This window comes from Indicator indicator, chromosome 15 (assembly GCF_027791375.1).
Source record: "Indicator indicator isolate 239-I01 chromosome 15, UM_Iind_1.1, whole genome shotgun sequence".
Lineage (NCBI taxonomy): Eukaryota > Metazoa > Chordata > Aves > Piciformes > Indicatoridae > Indicator > Indicator indicator.
Genome location: NC_072024.1, coordinates 8,312,952 through 8,325,612, shown reverse-complemented (window position 1 = coordinate 8,325,612; position 12,661 = coordinate 8,312,952). Strand labels below are relative to the sequence as shown.

General features: G+C 46.6%; 1 protein-coding gene across 1 annotated transcript in view; it reads right to left on the bottom strand.

The window, feature by feature from the left end:
* Nucleotides 1–12,661, bottom strand: part of PRICKLE2 (prickle planar cell polarity protein 2) — a 106,722-nt gene that overhangs the window by 29,711 nt on the left and 64,350 nt on the right. Inside the window, exon 3 of the mRNA XM_054387431.1 lies at nucleotides 777–960. Coding sequence (XP_054243406.1) covers nucleotides 777–960 — 184 coding nt within the window. The remainder of the gene's footprint in view (nucleotides 1–776; nucleotides 961–12,661) is intronic.

The window sequence follows — 12,661 nt, the reverse complement described above, 5'->3', positions numbered from 1 at the left end:
ACACAACAATAAGAATGAAAGCTTTCCACCCTCTCCAGCCTCCTTACACAGTTTAAAATGATTGCCATAGCAATTATCAAAGCTAAGCTCATTTTGCAATCTCCTCTGCAAATTAAGTTCTGAGTTGAATATGTAGCTCAGCATAAAAAGCAAACGTATCATGTAAGCTGCAAGGAGCAGAAATCAGCGCGCACTCCGCACAGACAGCACGCTGAGGTCTAATCTGTTCCGCTCAATTCCTGTACCAAGAGACTTGAACTTCATTTGATCAATTCCCTCCAGTAAGGCACACAAACATCTTCCTTGAAGAACCCAACCTCACAGAATGTTTTTCAGACTCACCAACCAGCTTTGTCTGCTTGCCTGGGACTTACTGCAGATCAGTCCACAACGGCAGAACACGAACACCAAGTCCCCAAGGAACAGTGGAGTCCCATCAGTTTTTTACCCCATGAAATAGTAGTAGGCACATCTGTATCTCTTCCTTTGCACAACCACAACAAACCCTATCCTAGAGGTATTTTGTTCCCCGCCCCCTGCTCAATTACCAGTGACATCTAGAGATGCAGAAAACCACAAGCCCTACAAGGATAGCATCTCTCTTTTGTTTCATTCATGCATTCAGAACAGACCTGTCCCTGCAAGTCTCCATAACACACCCAGAAAGAGCCACAGGCAACAAGTGCTCGCAGCCATAGAAGCAAAAGCAGGGCAACAATTTGCAAAGAGCATATTGAACCAATTTATTTCTGGTAAGTGGGTGGTGTCATCATTACCTGCTCAGGCTTCAGGCCCGGGGGTACCCATGCGTATTCTTCTAAGGCACAGCCCGAGTCGTCGTCAGAAGTCGAATTCCTCTGGAAGTCAAACATGAGCTTTGTGACGGTCTTCTCCATCTCCAGAGGCATAACTGTTACAATGTGCTCTTCCTGGGAACACTTACAGTGAAGGCAAATCTTCCTGCAAAGCGAGGAGAGAGGAAAAGAGGAGATGCCCTGGTGAGTTACGCTTTATAGAAGTAAACAAAGTGTTCCAGCCAGTCTCTGGCCTGCAGATACTAAACTCAACCCATTTTTACACTCAAGCATTTTCTAACGCAGGATTTATCTCTTTCACAAGAGGAAATAAAAAGTCCATATTTGCTGTAACAACACTTGGCAATCAAGCTGAGTCAGACTGCCCAGTGTTTGGGGAGGTGTAATTGCTTGTCCCTTTACTGCACTGTCAGGAGCATTTCCAGGGGCCAGCCCAGGCAAGGGCCATGTGCCTGCCCGGTGTGGATCAGCATGCCAGCCAGTAATTGCTGAGCAGTTATCGAATTTAAGACAGCTGAGCATTTGGCTAATACAGAAAATGGTGGATTGACTGGGAAGCTGTGAATGACAAGTCCCTTTAGCATGCTGATAGCATAAATCTGCTTATTAGAGTGGCATAAAAATTGATTATAGTCTGAGCATAAAAAGCTAAACTAAATTAAGGGAGGCTACAAAAAAAAAAAACAAAACACCCAGTCACACTACAGCAGCATCTTAACTGCCTGGCTCTGTGGCACATACCATGGCTCAGCTCACTGCCAGAGAGTTAGATGGGGAGAGGAAAGCATAAGAACTGAAAGAACAGCCCACAGGTTTCAATTTAACAACTATTAGCTTAATTCACTGCAAATATAAATTCTTAGCATTTATTTTAAGAGTTTGCTCCTGCAGCTGACAGTCCTTGGAAGATTTTCTTCATGGGCTTGAACCTGAGCATTTATCTGCAGGGCTGCTGGGTTATCACACTGCTTCATCAGAGGTTATAGTGAAGGACTAATCTGGCTGAAAACATCTCCCAGCCTCATAAAAGAAGGTTAAAGGGAATGTGGACAGATCAGTTTCTGTTTCTGCACATGCAATGCTCTTACACAATATGGGTCAACGGTATCTATTTTCTAGTAACTACATTTTATGGTAACATAGGATTCTGAATTAGTTTGTGCTAATGAAACACCACTGACTTCTTAGGAAGGAGAAGGCAGCAGAAGGGAGACATCTCAGAAATAATGAGCTACCACACAAAAGGTAAAGGACAAGTTACTGTTGCCACTGAACGTTTCTCTGCTATAAGGTAAAGCAAGGAAATGTAGAGGGCAGGAACAGTTAAACAACAGGGGCTTTAATTTTCAAACACCTTTCCCTCCTTTTCACCATTGCATCCAAGCCAGCAAAGCATACCAGTGCCCAAGATCCAGATTCAAGTCTAAATTTCCACTTGGCCATTACAGTACAAAAAATGCACTCTAGCAAAAGTCAAGAGGCTCCGTTAAGTCAAGCCAGGGAGATTTGCCAGATTTTCCCATTTCCTGCCTTTCATCAGATCTAAACCACACAGACACCCCCCCCCCCCCCCCCCCCCCCCCGACGTCTGGTTTGCGTCCAGTCGGAGAGTCTCAGCCTCGCCTCTGGCAGTTACCTTAAAAAACATCCATGGCACCATTTCATGTGAATACTTTAATTAATCAGCTACCGTGGAAGGGCAGCTCAGCAAAGCTGCTGGTTCCTTTGCTGTTTCCATCTTACTCCACAGTATGATTAGAAGCAGCTCAATAAGCAACAAGATGCTAAGGATAATTAATAGCTCCAGAGCCCTGGATTCGGCATTGGAGACAGATATTCTAATACAGTTTAGGACTTCTTAGCCAAATTTTCATTTTCAGGATATCAGTCACAAGCTTCAAAGGGAGGCAAACTCTACAGTCTGTGTTTGGCTAGTGGCAATAACAGGCACACAAGTGCTGCAATGGGGAATAAAGCCAGCCCCTGTGTTGCTGCACTTCTCCCTGCTCTACACACATCCCTTCCAACACTTAGAGGATGGCAGGAGGATGGTCTTGGCTTTTACTAAGTGAGATAAACCAGGCCATCATGATGACTTTAAATAACAGTGTTGAAGAGTTAATCAAGAGGAATATGATCAGTTAGACCTCTCAGATCACCCCATGCAACCGCCATCCAGCAGCTCACACCACACAGAGTCAGAGTGCAAAGATCAGGTTGGGGAGCTGACTTACACCCAACCTCACTCATGCCCTGTCCCCTGCAAGCAGGAACTGCCAGTGGATGGCTTCTCCTGGTCATAAAAGCCAAGGATTTAAAGGGCACAGGTAGCCTGTCTACTCACTACTCATGTCCCCAGGCCATGACAACAGGTTCTGTAAAAATTTTGCACCATGAAAAACTAAGCATTTCCAGGCATGGGGTTTCTACTACCTCCCTGGACAAACTGTACAAACTTCAAGATCTTGCCCCTGAGATAGTCAGTTCCTTTCCCCTCATTAAAACCAGAAGATTAACAGCTTTAATTACAATTATTTTCTTTGCATTAGGATATGTTGTTTCATGGGAACAATACTCAGTGTCCTAGGAGCATCTTTTCACTCCTATGATATGGTTTCTATGACTTCTTCACATAGGTCTCCCTTACTCAACTTTATTCTATCATTCTCCAGCTCGCTATAATTAAAATTGATTCCCTGTAGTAAAGACTTAATATAAAAATGTACATTTCAAATGTGAGATGAAATTGAAAAGGCAGTATCCCCTTATTGTGCTCAAAGCAGAGCGGGATGAAGCGAGACGATGCACATGCCAACGCTCAACCATGCGTGCTGTGACCACAGTGACATGGTGCCATGGGTGCCAGCATAGGGCTGGTGGGTGCTGGAGAGGAACAAGACCATAGCCCAGCAGCCTGCCTGCCTGCTCTCACCAGCAACAGCTCATTAGTCATTAATATGGGAAGAACAGGAGAGCCTGGAGAGGTTCAGCACATTGGTGTGCTGTATTCCTGACCATACAAAGGGTGCTGCAGGCCAGGTTGGGTGGCACATGCTGAGAAAGGAAACCCGTTAGCTTGGCTCTGGCAGGACACAATCCTCACCTAACCACCAGCAAAGCATCATCAGTATGACTTCTGCTGCCTGTGCACAGAACGTGAGAAGAATGTGGGCAGGTTTGTTTTTTTAAGCAGGAAGAAACTAACACCAATCACTCTCTGGAAATCCTGTCTTCATTTCTGAGCCTTTCCTTCTTGCTCTCATCCCAGAGAAGGGTCTGCAAGCTCTTCACAGGAAAGTACTTGCTGTGATCATTAAGAAAGGTCTCCATCACCAGGAAGGACACAGGATTGGAGATATTTTAGTGCTGTTGCTGAAAGCTAAAGACATCCTGAAGCATCACTTGGCTCCGGGAGCTGAGAGATGTTGTGTAAGGAAAGGGGACAGCGTGACCAGCTTCAGGTATAGAGCATAAATAAATGAGCTGTTAAGAAGCTCTGGCTTGTGGACTGGAAGGAAAGCAGAGAGGAAGCCGGCCAGCAGCCATGCTGCTGTGGGAGGCACGGGCTGGGGAGCAGCTGGACAGGCTGCTTGGCACAGAGCTGTGCACAGAGCTGCCCTGCAGCGGGGCCAGGACAGCGGAAAGTAAATGGGGAGAAAAAGAACATTTCCTGGTGTCAGATTTAACTGGAAAGGAGCCTGTCTTGAATTGACTTCACATGGCACAAAGCAGCAACGGTTCAAAAACAAACTGAAAATTTTGTTCTATTCCAGGCCAGTGCTTCATATGGTGAAATTCTATATTTTATTTTGCAATAGCTGCTTTTGCGTGGTGCTCTTGGCACAGTGGCTCATCCTCTTGGAGGAGGCTCTCACCCCTGGTCCCTGGTTACATCCCCTTCCCTTTATTGGTGCGGGGGGATGCTGCAAACCACCACAAGCTCTCTTCTCTCTATGGATGAAAACAGGCACACAAAGGGATTATGAAGCAAACAGATCACAACACACCAAGTGGAGAACTTGGCTCCCAAGTCCCTCTAGCTTGGGATGTGGAAGGTCAGGTCCACCTACATACAGCTCAAAATGAGCCAACTGACCTGCTAGGTCTCTGGGACAAGGCAGCCTCTTGTTGTATGCTGTGATTAGCAAAGCACAGCCTCTGCCATCACTGGAGCCTCCCGCAGCCCTTTCATCATAGCAACAGCACCAACAATAAGTTAAACCATGCTGAAAACACCAGTACTGTGCAAGAGGCTCTGGAAAGAGCTGGGAGCGTGCCCTCAGCTTTCTGAAGTGAGCCGAGGTCTCCCTGCTGTGAAAAACCAGAAACGGCTCCAAACTGGGAAAGCACAAGCAGAGATAAAAAGCCAGGGAAGAAGGACCAGGGGCAGCCTGAAACCAAGGCAAAGCAGGTCCTGCAAATGGCTCCAAGCAAAGAAGCTGGTTGAGCTGGGCTCCTACAGTGAACAGCCTGCATGTGTTTGAGTCTGAGGTGGCACAGGCAGGACCAGACTGCCCTGGGATTGAGGGAGCTGTAGATACCTGCCTGCAGGAAAAGCTCCTGGCTGTGGGGATCTTCCTTTCCAGCCACAGCTGCCAGCTCAGCTGGGTGGTCATGCAGAACCTAGTGCAGCAAGCACCACCCAAGCAAAGCCTGCCTAGTCTGGGCATCAGAGATATTTTGAGAAAGGGCAACACAAGAGTCCAAACCCCTCCTGGCAGCAGCAAGAATGAAGGCAGGGTTTAAAATCGTGGCAGAAATGTTAAAATCCTCCTTGGACAAAGAAGGGACTCAGTAAACAGGCTGTATCAAACCCACCCCTCCCCTGGTGCTGCTTATCTCTGCTTCTCACTTGTTTCTTCTGGGATGGAAATAAATGGGCTGTATCAAGGAGCAGCTCCATCTCCAGACAACGAGAAGAGCAGGAATGCCACAGCCCATGCTGGGCCACGCAATGCCTCTGCTGCACTCCCTAATAAAGGATTTGCATTTCTTTGTGCACACATTAACATGCAAGATTTGGAATCCCTCGAAAAGCAATCGTCTGCTTGGCTTGGGTGGGGTGTGTAAATGCTAAGGGGCAATTCCCTTCCTGCTTGGCTTAAGACGTATACAACAGTCTGATTTTTTCTCCAGCATTGTGCCACCACCCTGAATGCAATTAGGCTTTTGGGTCAGTCATCAGTCAGCAAATCACAAGACTTCTCAGAAACGGGAGGAGATGAGGAATTGGGGCAGCTCATGTGACCCCTGAGTCTCTTAACAAGGGCATCTGAATATCCCTGCCTGTTATGTCCTCCCTTCATTTGAGAACTAATGAGGCATCTTCCCAGTCTGAGTGAGCTACAGCTACACAGACCCATTTCTCCAGACCCCACAAGCAGGGCAAACATTTAACTAAACTGGAAAATTAACATAGCCCTTCTCTGCCTTATGGAGGGCCCAGCAGCTCTTCTCCAGCATGGGCACTGCACATCTATTTCACAAATGGGAAAGGCAGCACTCAGCTGTGGCTTCCCCATCAACTCCGTGGACACCAGCTTCAACAGAGGACCCCCAGGCTTTTGTGCTCAAAACCAGTTGGAGCTCTGCCTGCTTCTCTAACTTCTCTAACACTGAATTTTGAACCAAACGCTCCCAGTAGCCCCAGCCAGCAACTACAGACCTCAGTGACAAAGTGGCATTTCTATAGACAAGATACATCTGTGACTTCACAGCTCCTTCAGTCACTTCAGATGGAAAAAACTTAGCATGGAAATGAATTGCAAAGACTGTGCTATCTGGGTTGAAAAGCAAACTTTGTGAAACCTTTTATCTGGCCATCTGGGGTGCAGGAGACAAAGGACGTGAATTAGACAAGCACTGACTGTAGCAGCAATGCAAAGTCTGAGCACAAGGTGCCCTTAGTGGCCTGCAAGGATAGCCAAGGGAGGGCAATGCTCTCTTGACCCGAGATGATGTAGGAACAGTTGGCTTAAAAGGTCAACATCAGGTGGTAGGCAACACAACAGGCAGTAATGCCAGGAAACCAAGGAGGAGAGCAAAAACCCAACAACCAAACCAGTCCTATAGATTCAACTCCCCCCCAGTCTCAGTGGCAATAGGGGAGCATGTGTAGCTCGAGAAAGTCTGCAGTAGGTAGGAAACAGAGAGGGGAAAAAGTCACAAGTCAGACTCTTCCCCATATTCCCCATCTATCTTCTCAACTCACTTGATTTGATTGAGACAAATTTTCAGTGTTGCTTTATTTTTAATCCCCTCTGACCTCCACAGTGCCAAAAGCAGCAAATGTGAAGGTATCCAGGGTGGCACTGAAACTTTTTACTACAAACCACATTTCCACTCCTGGAAAAATTCTCCTCTGTGGCTGAAGTTGTCCATGCTCGGTCTAAGGCTAGAGACTAATTTTATTTTTAAGACTCTGTAAAAATCTTTTACCAGTGCAAAAGTTACTCTTGCTTAATGAAGAAAGAGAACTAAAAAAAAAAAAAAACAAACAAAACCTGTCCTCAGCATCGCTGGTTGCAAACAAACATGAGCAAAAGCAGTCTCTGAGGATTTTCCAGTTGGTCTGTCTTCATGGTGAATCAGGACCATCAATTCGAGAAGCAGGTGGAGGAGGAACATCTGCCTGTGGATCCCCCCTCTGCCCTGTCCTCAGACCACTGTTTCCCTGTGGCACAGCCCAGGGCAGCCTCCAGGCTGCTTCCAGTTTTGCTGTCTGTGGCCTCAGGCACCACGTGGTAGACAGCAACTGTCTGCATGCAAGGCTGTGCTCCTCCCAGATGACACCAAGAAATTCGAACAAAATACCATGCAATACACCAAAACCCAAACTCCTCCTCTGGGCTGTCGTGGTGCCCTCTTAGGTAAGCAAGGAACCAGGACCACATCCCAAAACTGAAGCCAGGCCTCTCAGCAACATCTCTCTCAGCCATGCACCAGGATGAATTTAAACATGATCATCTTTTCCAAGCCATGGCTAAATCACACTGGGGGAGCTGGGGTACATCACAAGTAATTCTTGGGAGCCCAGGTGCACCTCGATGCTCTGCAGTGAACACAGGTCCCCATCAAGCTCTGGTTTCTCCTCATGAGTCATGTAAGAGCCCCAGGGTGCTTAAGCACTCTCCTGACCTGAACCACTCTGCCAGGCTGCTCCCGTGAGCTGCAACTCCTGACAGGAACCATGAAAATTCCAATGCATAAAGATGAGATGTTTAAATTAAGGTATGTTAATAACTTGGCAGATCTTAGAAGAACTCTGAAGCTCTCAGAATATTTTGCAGAAGATGCCATCTTTCTATTTTCCTTTTTTTTTTCATAATAGAGGTTATACTAGAGGTCAGACTTTGCCCAGAGGTGGGAAAAATGCTATACCCCTGTGAGCAAGCAAGGGTAAAAGAGAGAAGAGGAAAACTAAGCCACCATGAGCCTCAGCCTGTTGCCCAGTCATGGCACCAGGAGAAAAAATGTCCAACAGGCTGTTCTATCACATCCAAGATGATGGAGGCAGCCTGCCAGCTCACAGGCTTACCACTCAACTCAACATGTTTATGTTAGGGTTGGGATTTTTCCCCTTAGAGGTCCAGCTCTCAGAATACAGAAACAATAACAACCATGGTTTTTACCCGGGTCATGGAGAAGAAATGCAAACCACTGGTTTCCAATCTGAGAGAATAACAGCAATAACAACCCTGAAGCTGGTGGGCAAACAATGCTGAAGCCAATTTCATGACTTTGGAAAACAGGGAAAGCCACAGGACGGACAGATACAGGACCTGTGGATACCCAAAGGGGTTTTGTGTCCCCTGTGACAGACCAACCCCAAGGTCCTGAGGGCCCAGTGAGGTCCCTAGCTGGCAGGGATGGAGCCGAGGAGGCAGTGGAGGAGTAGGCAGCAGCAGGACCCTTGCCAAACTGGGCTGAGTTCAGCAGCACTCCCCACCTGAGAGCCAACACAACCCTGTGCTGCAAAGCCCCTGTCCTGCACCATGGGTTATCTTGTCAGATTTTAATTGTACCATTCAGTGTTTTTTCAGCCTAAGAAGACACAGAGCTGTATTACAGGAGGTTTCTTTCTTCTGCTTAATTGAAGGAAGAAAATTGCCTCCAAGTCTGGGATTCTAGCAAGATTTAGGCTCTCCCTCTGGATACCAAAACATCTCTTCACAAAGAAGCCTGACTCCATCTAGCATGTGGGTCCTCACTGTCTCAAGTTTGCAAAATCCTTGTCTATTCACTGGCAATATTTATCTTCCTGCCCATCTTTTCCCCCTGTTCCAGGCTTGCAGCCATCTCTCCAGCACCAGTTGCAGACAGACAGCTTAAGCCAAGCGATTCCTGGGGATCTGCCCCGGGGCTGTAAATGCTGTTTTAAGGGACTTCATCAGTTTGCATTTGCAGCATGACAAGCAGAAATCATGGGAAGCAGTAAACACGCTGCAATTCCAGCATCTCCCAGGCCATACATCCTAAAGGAAAAAAAACTGGCTCATAGGCAAAATCCTCAGAAGCAAGATGAACTAGGCTGGAAATTGCAATAATTTCATAAGTTAAGGCTTAGATGACATCCCCTGAGACAGTCAATACCGACCAGCTTGTGAATGCAATCACTGCCAGCCAGATCTCTGTGTGTGCTGCCTAAACCCGAGCAAGTCTGCCAACAGCAAGTGCACAAGGCTGGGTCACTTGGTTAAGCTGAATTTGGCTGGTAGAAAACAGGCTACAAGAGAAGATTAAAATACAAAGCAAAATATAATCTGGTTATCTGCAGATAGTTTTACTTTCTAAACCTTTATCATAGGCTCAAGCTGGCATGCTTCTAAATACAAGGCAGTGATGTGAGACGTGTAAGTGCTCCCACAGTAGGTGAAATAAACACTGAATAAAAATAAGTCAGATAAGTTACATGATAAGAGAGGTAAAACTGAAAGGATGACACTGCATCTGGTGCTAATAATAATTTTGGCATTATTCTGTCCAGTGCTAATCCTCAACAGCTCGAAAAGATTTAATCAGTGTTTAGCACTGCCAAGGAATCATGACTACAAAACAAAGAGTAACTGGATTAAAATCTTTTCACAGTCACAGGTCACGTCTGTGTCACATCTGCTTAAAATGTTCCTTCAAGGAATAAGAAAAAAAAAGGAAATTTGACTTGAAAAGATGGCACTAAAAATCATAACCCCCAGGTTGCAGTTCTAGGTTGGTTTATAGTTAGGCATTCTGGCATGAAAAAGAAGGATGCAGAAAGATTATTACTTTACAACTCTCTATCCTCAGGAAGGCAAAACAACCACAATAAACATCTGAGCAGCAACATCCCCATCCACAACAGCAGCCTGGATGCAGTCTGCTCAGAAAACACCCAGAGAAGCCAGGCTTCCAGAAGCTGCATTTGCCAATGCAATAAAATTAGCTCTGAGAGATGAAGATTTTTTTAAATCCTTATTCCTATCTAGAGCCAGCTGAGTCCTCCTGATTGTTTTTTTTTTAAATGAAAAATCTGCTACGATGGCCAGGAGTGTGTCTCCCTGACTCCCTGCAGCTGCAGAAATGCAATTTAAGAATTAACCTTTTACATCCATAAACAGGGAGAACAGCAAAGGCTGGGAGAAAAGCACAGCCCTCTCATAGATCACCACCACCAACACATTGAGCAAAGTTAGCATGCAGCTACGTGCAACCACAGAATGCTGCTTATTCCTCCTCTTCCCTTCTACTTTCTATCCCTCCTGAAAATTCATGACAACTTTGAAGACGCTGGCAAAAGGCACTTTCTTACCTGTTCCCACCAACGGCAACAGCGCAGGAGGAAACAATCCAGTGGGTTGTTCAGCTGTCCTTGGCTGTGCCAGTTGGGCTTCTCCTAGGACCAGCCCAAGCACCGCAGTGCCATAAAGCATCCCGTGTTCTCCCGGCGCAGCCACTGCCCCGGCACGCTGCCGCCAGACCGGCTTTTGTCGGAGCCTTTCAGAGCAGGCAGGCACCGGCCACGGCGCGTCTCTAAAGGAAACCTGCCGTGGGGAAACGTGCCATTCCTGCCCCGAGTCTTAAGCTTTCACTCAAATTGCCTTGCTCTGAAATCCAGCTTCGGAGGGTGTCCCCCTTTCTGCTCCCAATAGAAATGAATCCAGCAGCTCCCCCCTCCAGCCTGCCTTTTACTAAATGACCCTTCGAAGTGGCAAGAGGATGTCCAATTTGCTCTCTGAGCACTAGGCATTAACGAGGAGAGATGCAGCCCGTGGAGAATAATTGCCGGCGCGGGAGCGGCGCGGGGCTCTGCTGTTGCATTGCTCTCCTCTCCTGCATGCTAATGAGCAATGATGTCAGCAAGCCAAAGTCACCGCATCCGGACCGTACACCGCGGCCCGGCCGCCCTCCCGTTTATTTACATGGAAATCAGCCTGCTCTCAGAAATCAATAAATCCTGCAGGCTGCTTAGGAAAAGGGAGAGGGGGGGGAAAAAAAATCCTCCTCACCGGCTCTCATGTGCGCATTTCAAAGAGTTGGCTCAGTACCAGCAACCCAAATCGAATGGTGTGAAGACACTAATTATCCTTCCCCCAACTATCTTCTTATTTGAAGCTGACCGACTCTCAACTTGCTGTCAAACTTAAAGCACCGCTTCTTAGGTACGCAGGCTATTAAAGCAATGATCCACCGGCTCTGAGCAACCTATCATTTCTCTCCTGGCTTTCATTGCCCTCTTAATTATTTTCTGCAGTCATTTGCTGTGATTCCCCACTGGTTTTTCGACGCAGCATGTTTGTGCACCAACAGGGCTAAATATTCTGGGAAATAGAAGTTATTAGCATGGTGTTTTGGTTGCTGCATATTTTAAATCTTCCCCCCCCCCCCCCCATGTGGACTTGAGAGATGCACAATTCACACCTTACATGTGTATCTCAAGTGAGAACTGTGAGCCCCAGGAATATGCCACCCCAATGGGATGCTGAAGTCCCCTTCCCTCCTGTCCTCCCCCTCTCAGAAAAGAAAATGCAGAGGGGGAGCTCCACTGCCAAATCTCCTCTGCGGCTCTTAAAGCCTGTTGCTTGGGAATTAGACGGTCACAAATGAATCTCTAATTCAAGCAGAAGGTACTTTTTAGCTTTTGCATTCGCAAAAAGTGAGTGAAGTTCAAAAGCATAGTTTCTGTGGGCTCAAAAAAATACAGAAAGCAAATAAAACTTGCCCAAGATGCAGTGCTTTTGTAGCATGCTCCTGACTTTTGGGGCCTGGCCCTGCATTTCAGAGCCCTTGATTTTGGCAACACTGGCTATGTTTACAGAACACAGAAGGATGCAGAAACTACAGCTGCAAGTCTTTCTGCAGAATCAAATGCCTTAAATTATTATTATTAAGGCTCATAAATTAGGTTTTATTATATAGAATTAAAACTCAAAGTCTCAAGGGCGAGATCTTTAGCCGGGACAAACCAGTCCAGCTCCCCCTTGGAGCCGCCCCAACTTACTCCAGCCAAGCAGGATGGACTGAGAACGTGCAGAGACCTCATCTGGCTCAAATCACTTCAGACAAAAGAAAATATTTAAGACAGTTGATTAAATATTTCAGCATTTACTGTTCTTAATATTTTATTATTATTACTTTCCTACCTCCCCCTTTTTTTTGTTTGTTTGTAATCCAAAGAAAGTCCAAGAGTTAAGCACTGACCCTGTTACTACATCCAGCTGTGTCAGACCTTCCTTTCATGGGTGAAGGTGCAATATCACCTCCACTTCTGCTGGGGATGGCCACAGTGCCAAGGAGGGTCCCCTCCAATTCCTCCACCTACACAGAGGAACAGAACTTCTAGAAAAAAAACTCCCTTAACCCTTCAGCTT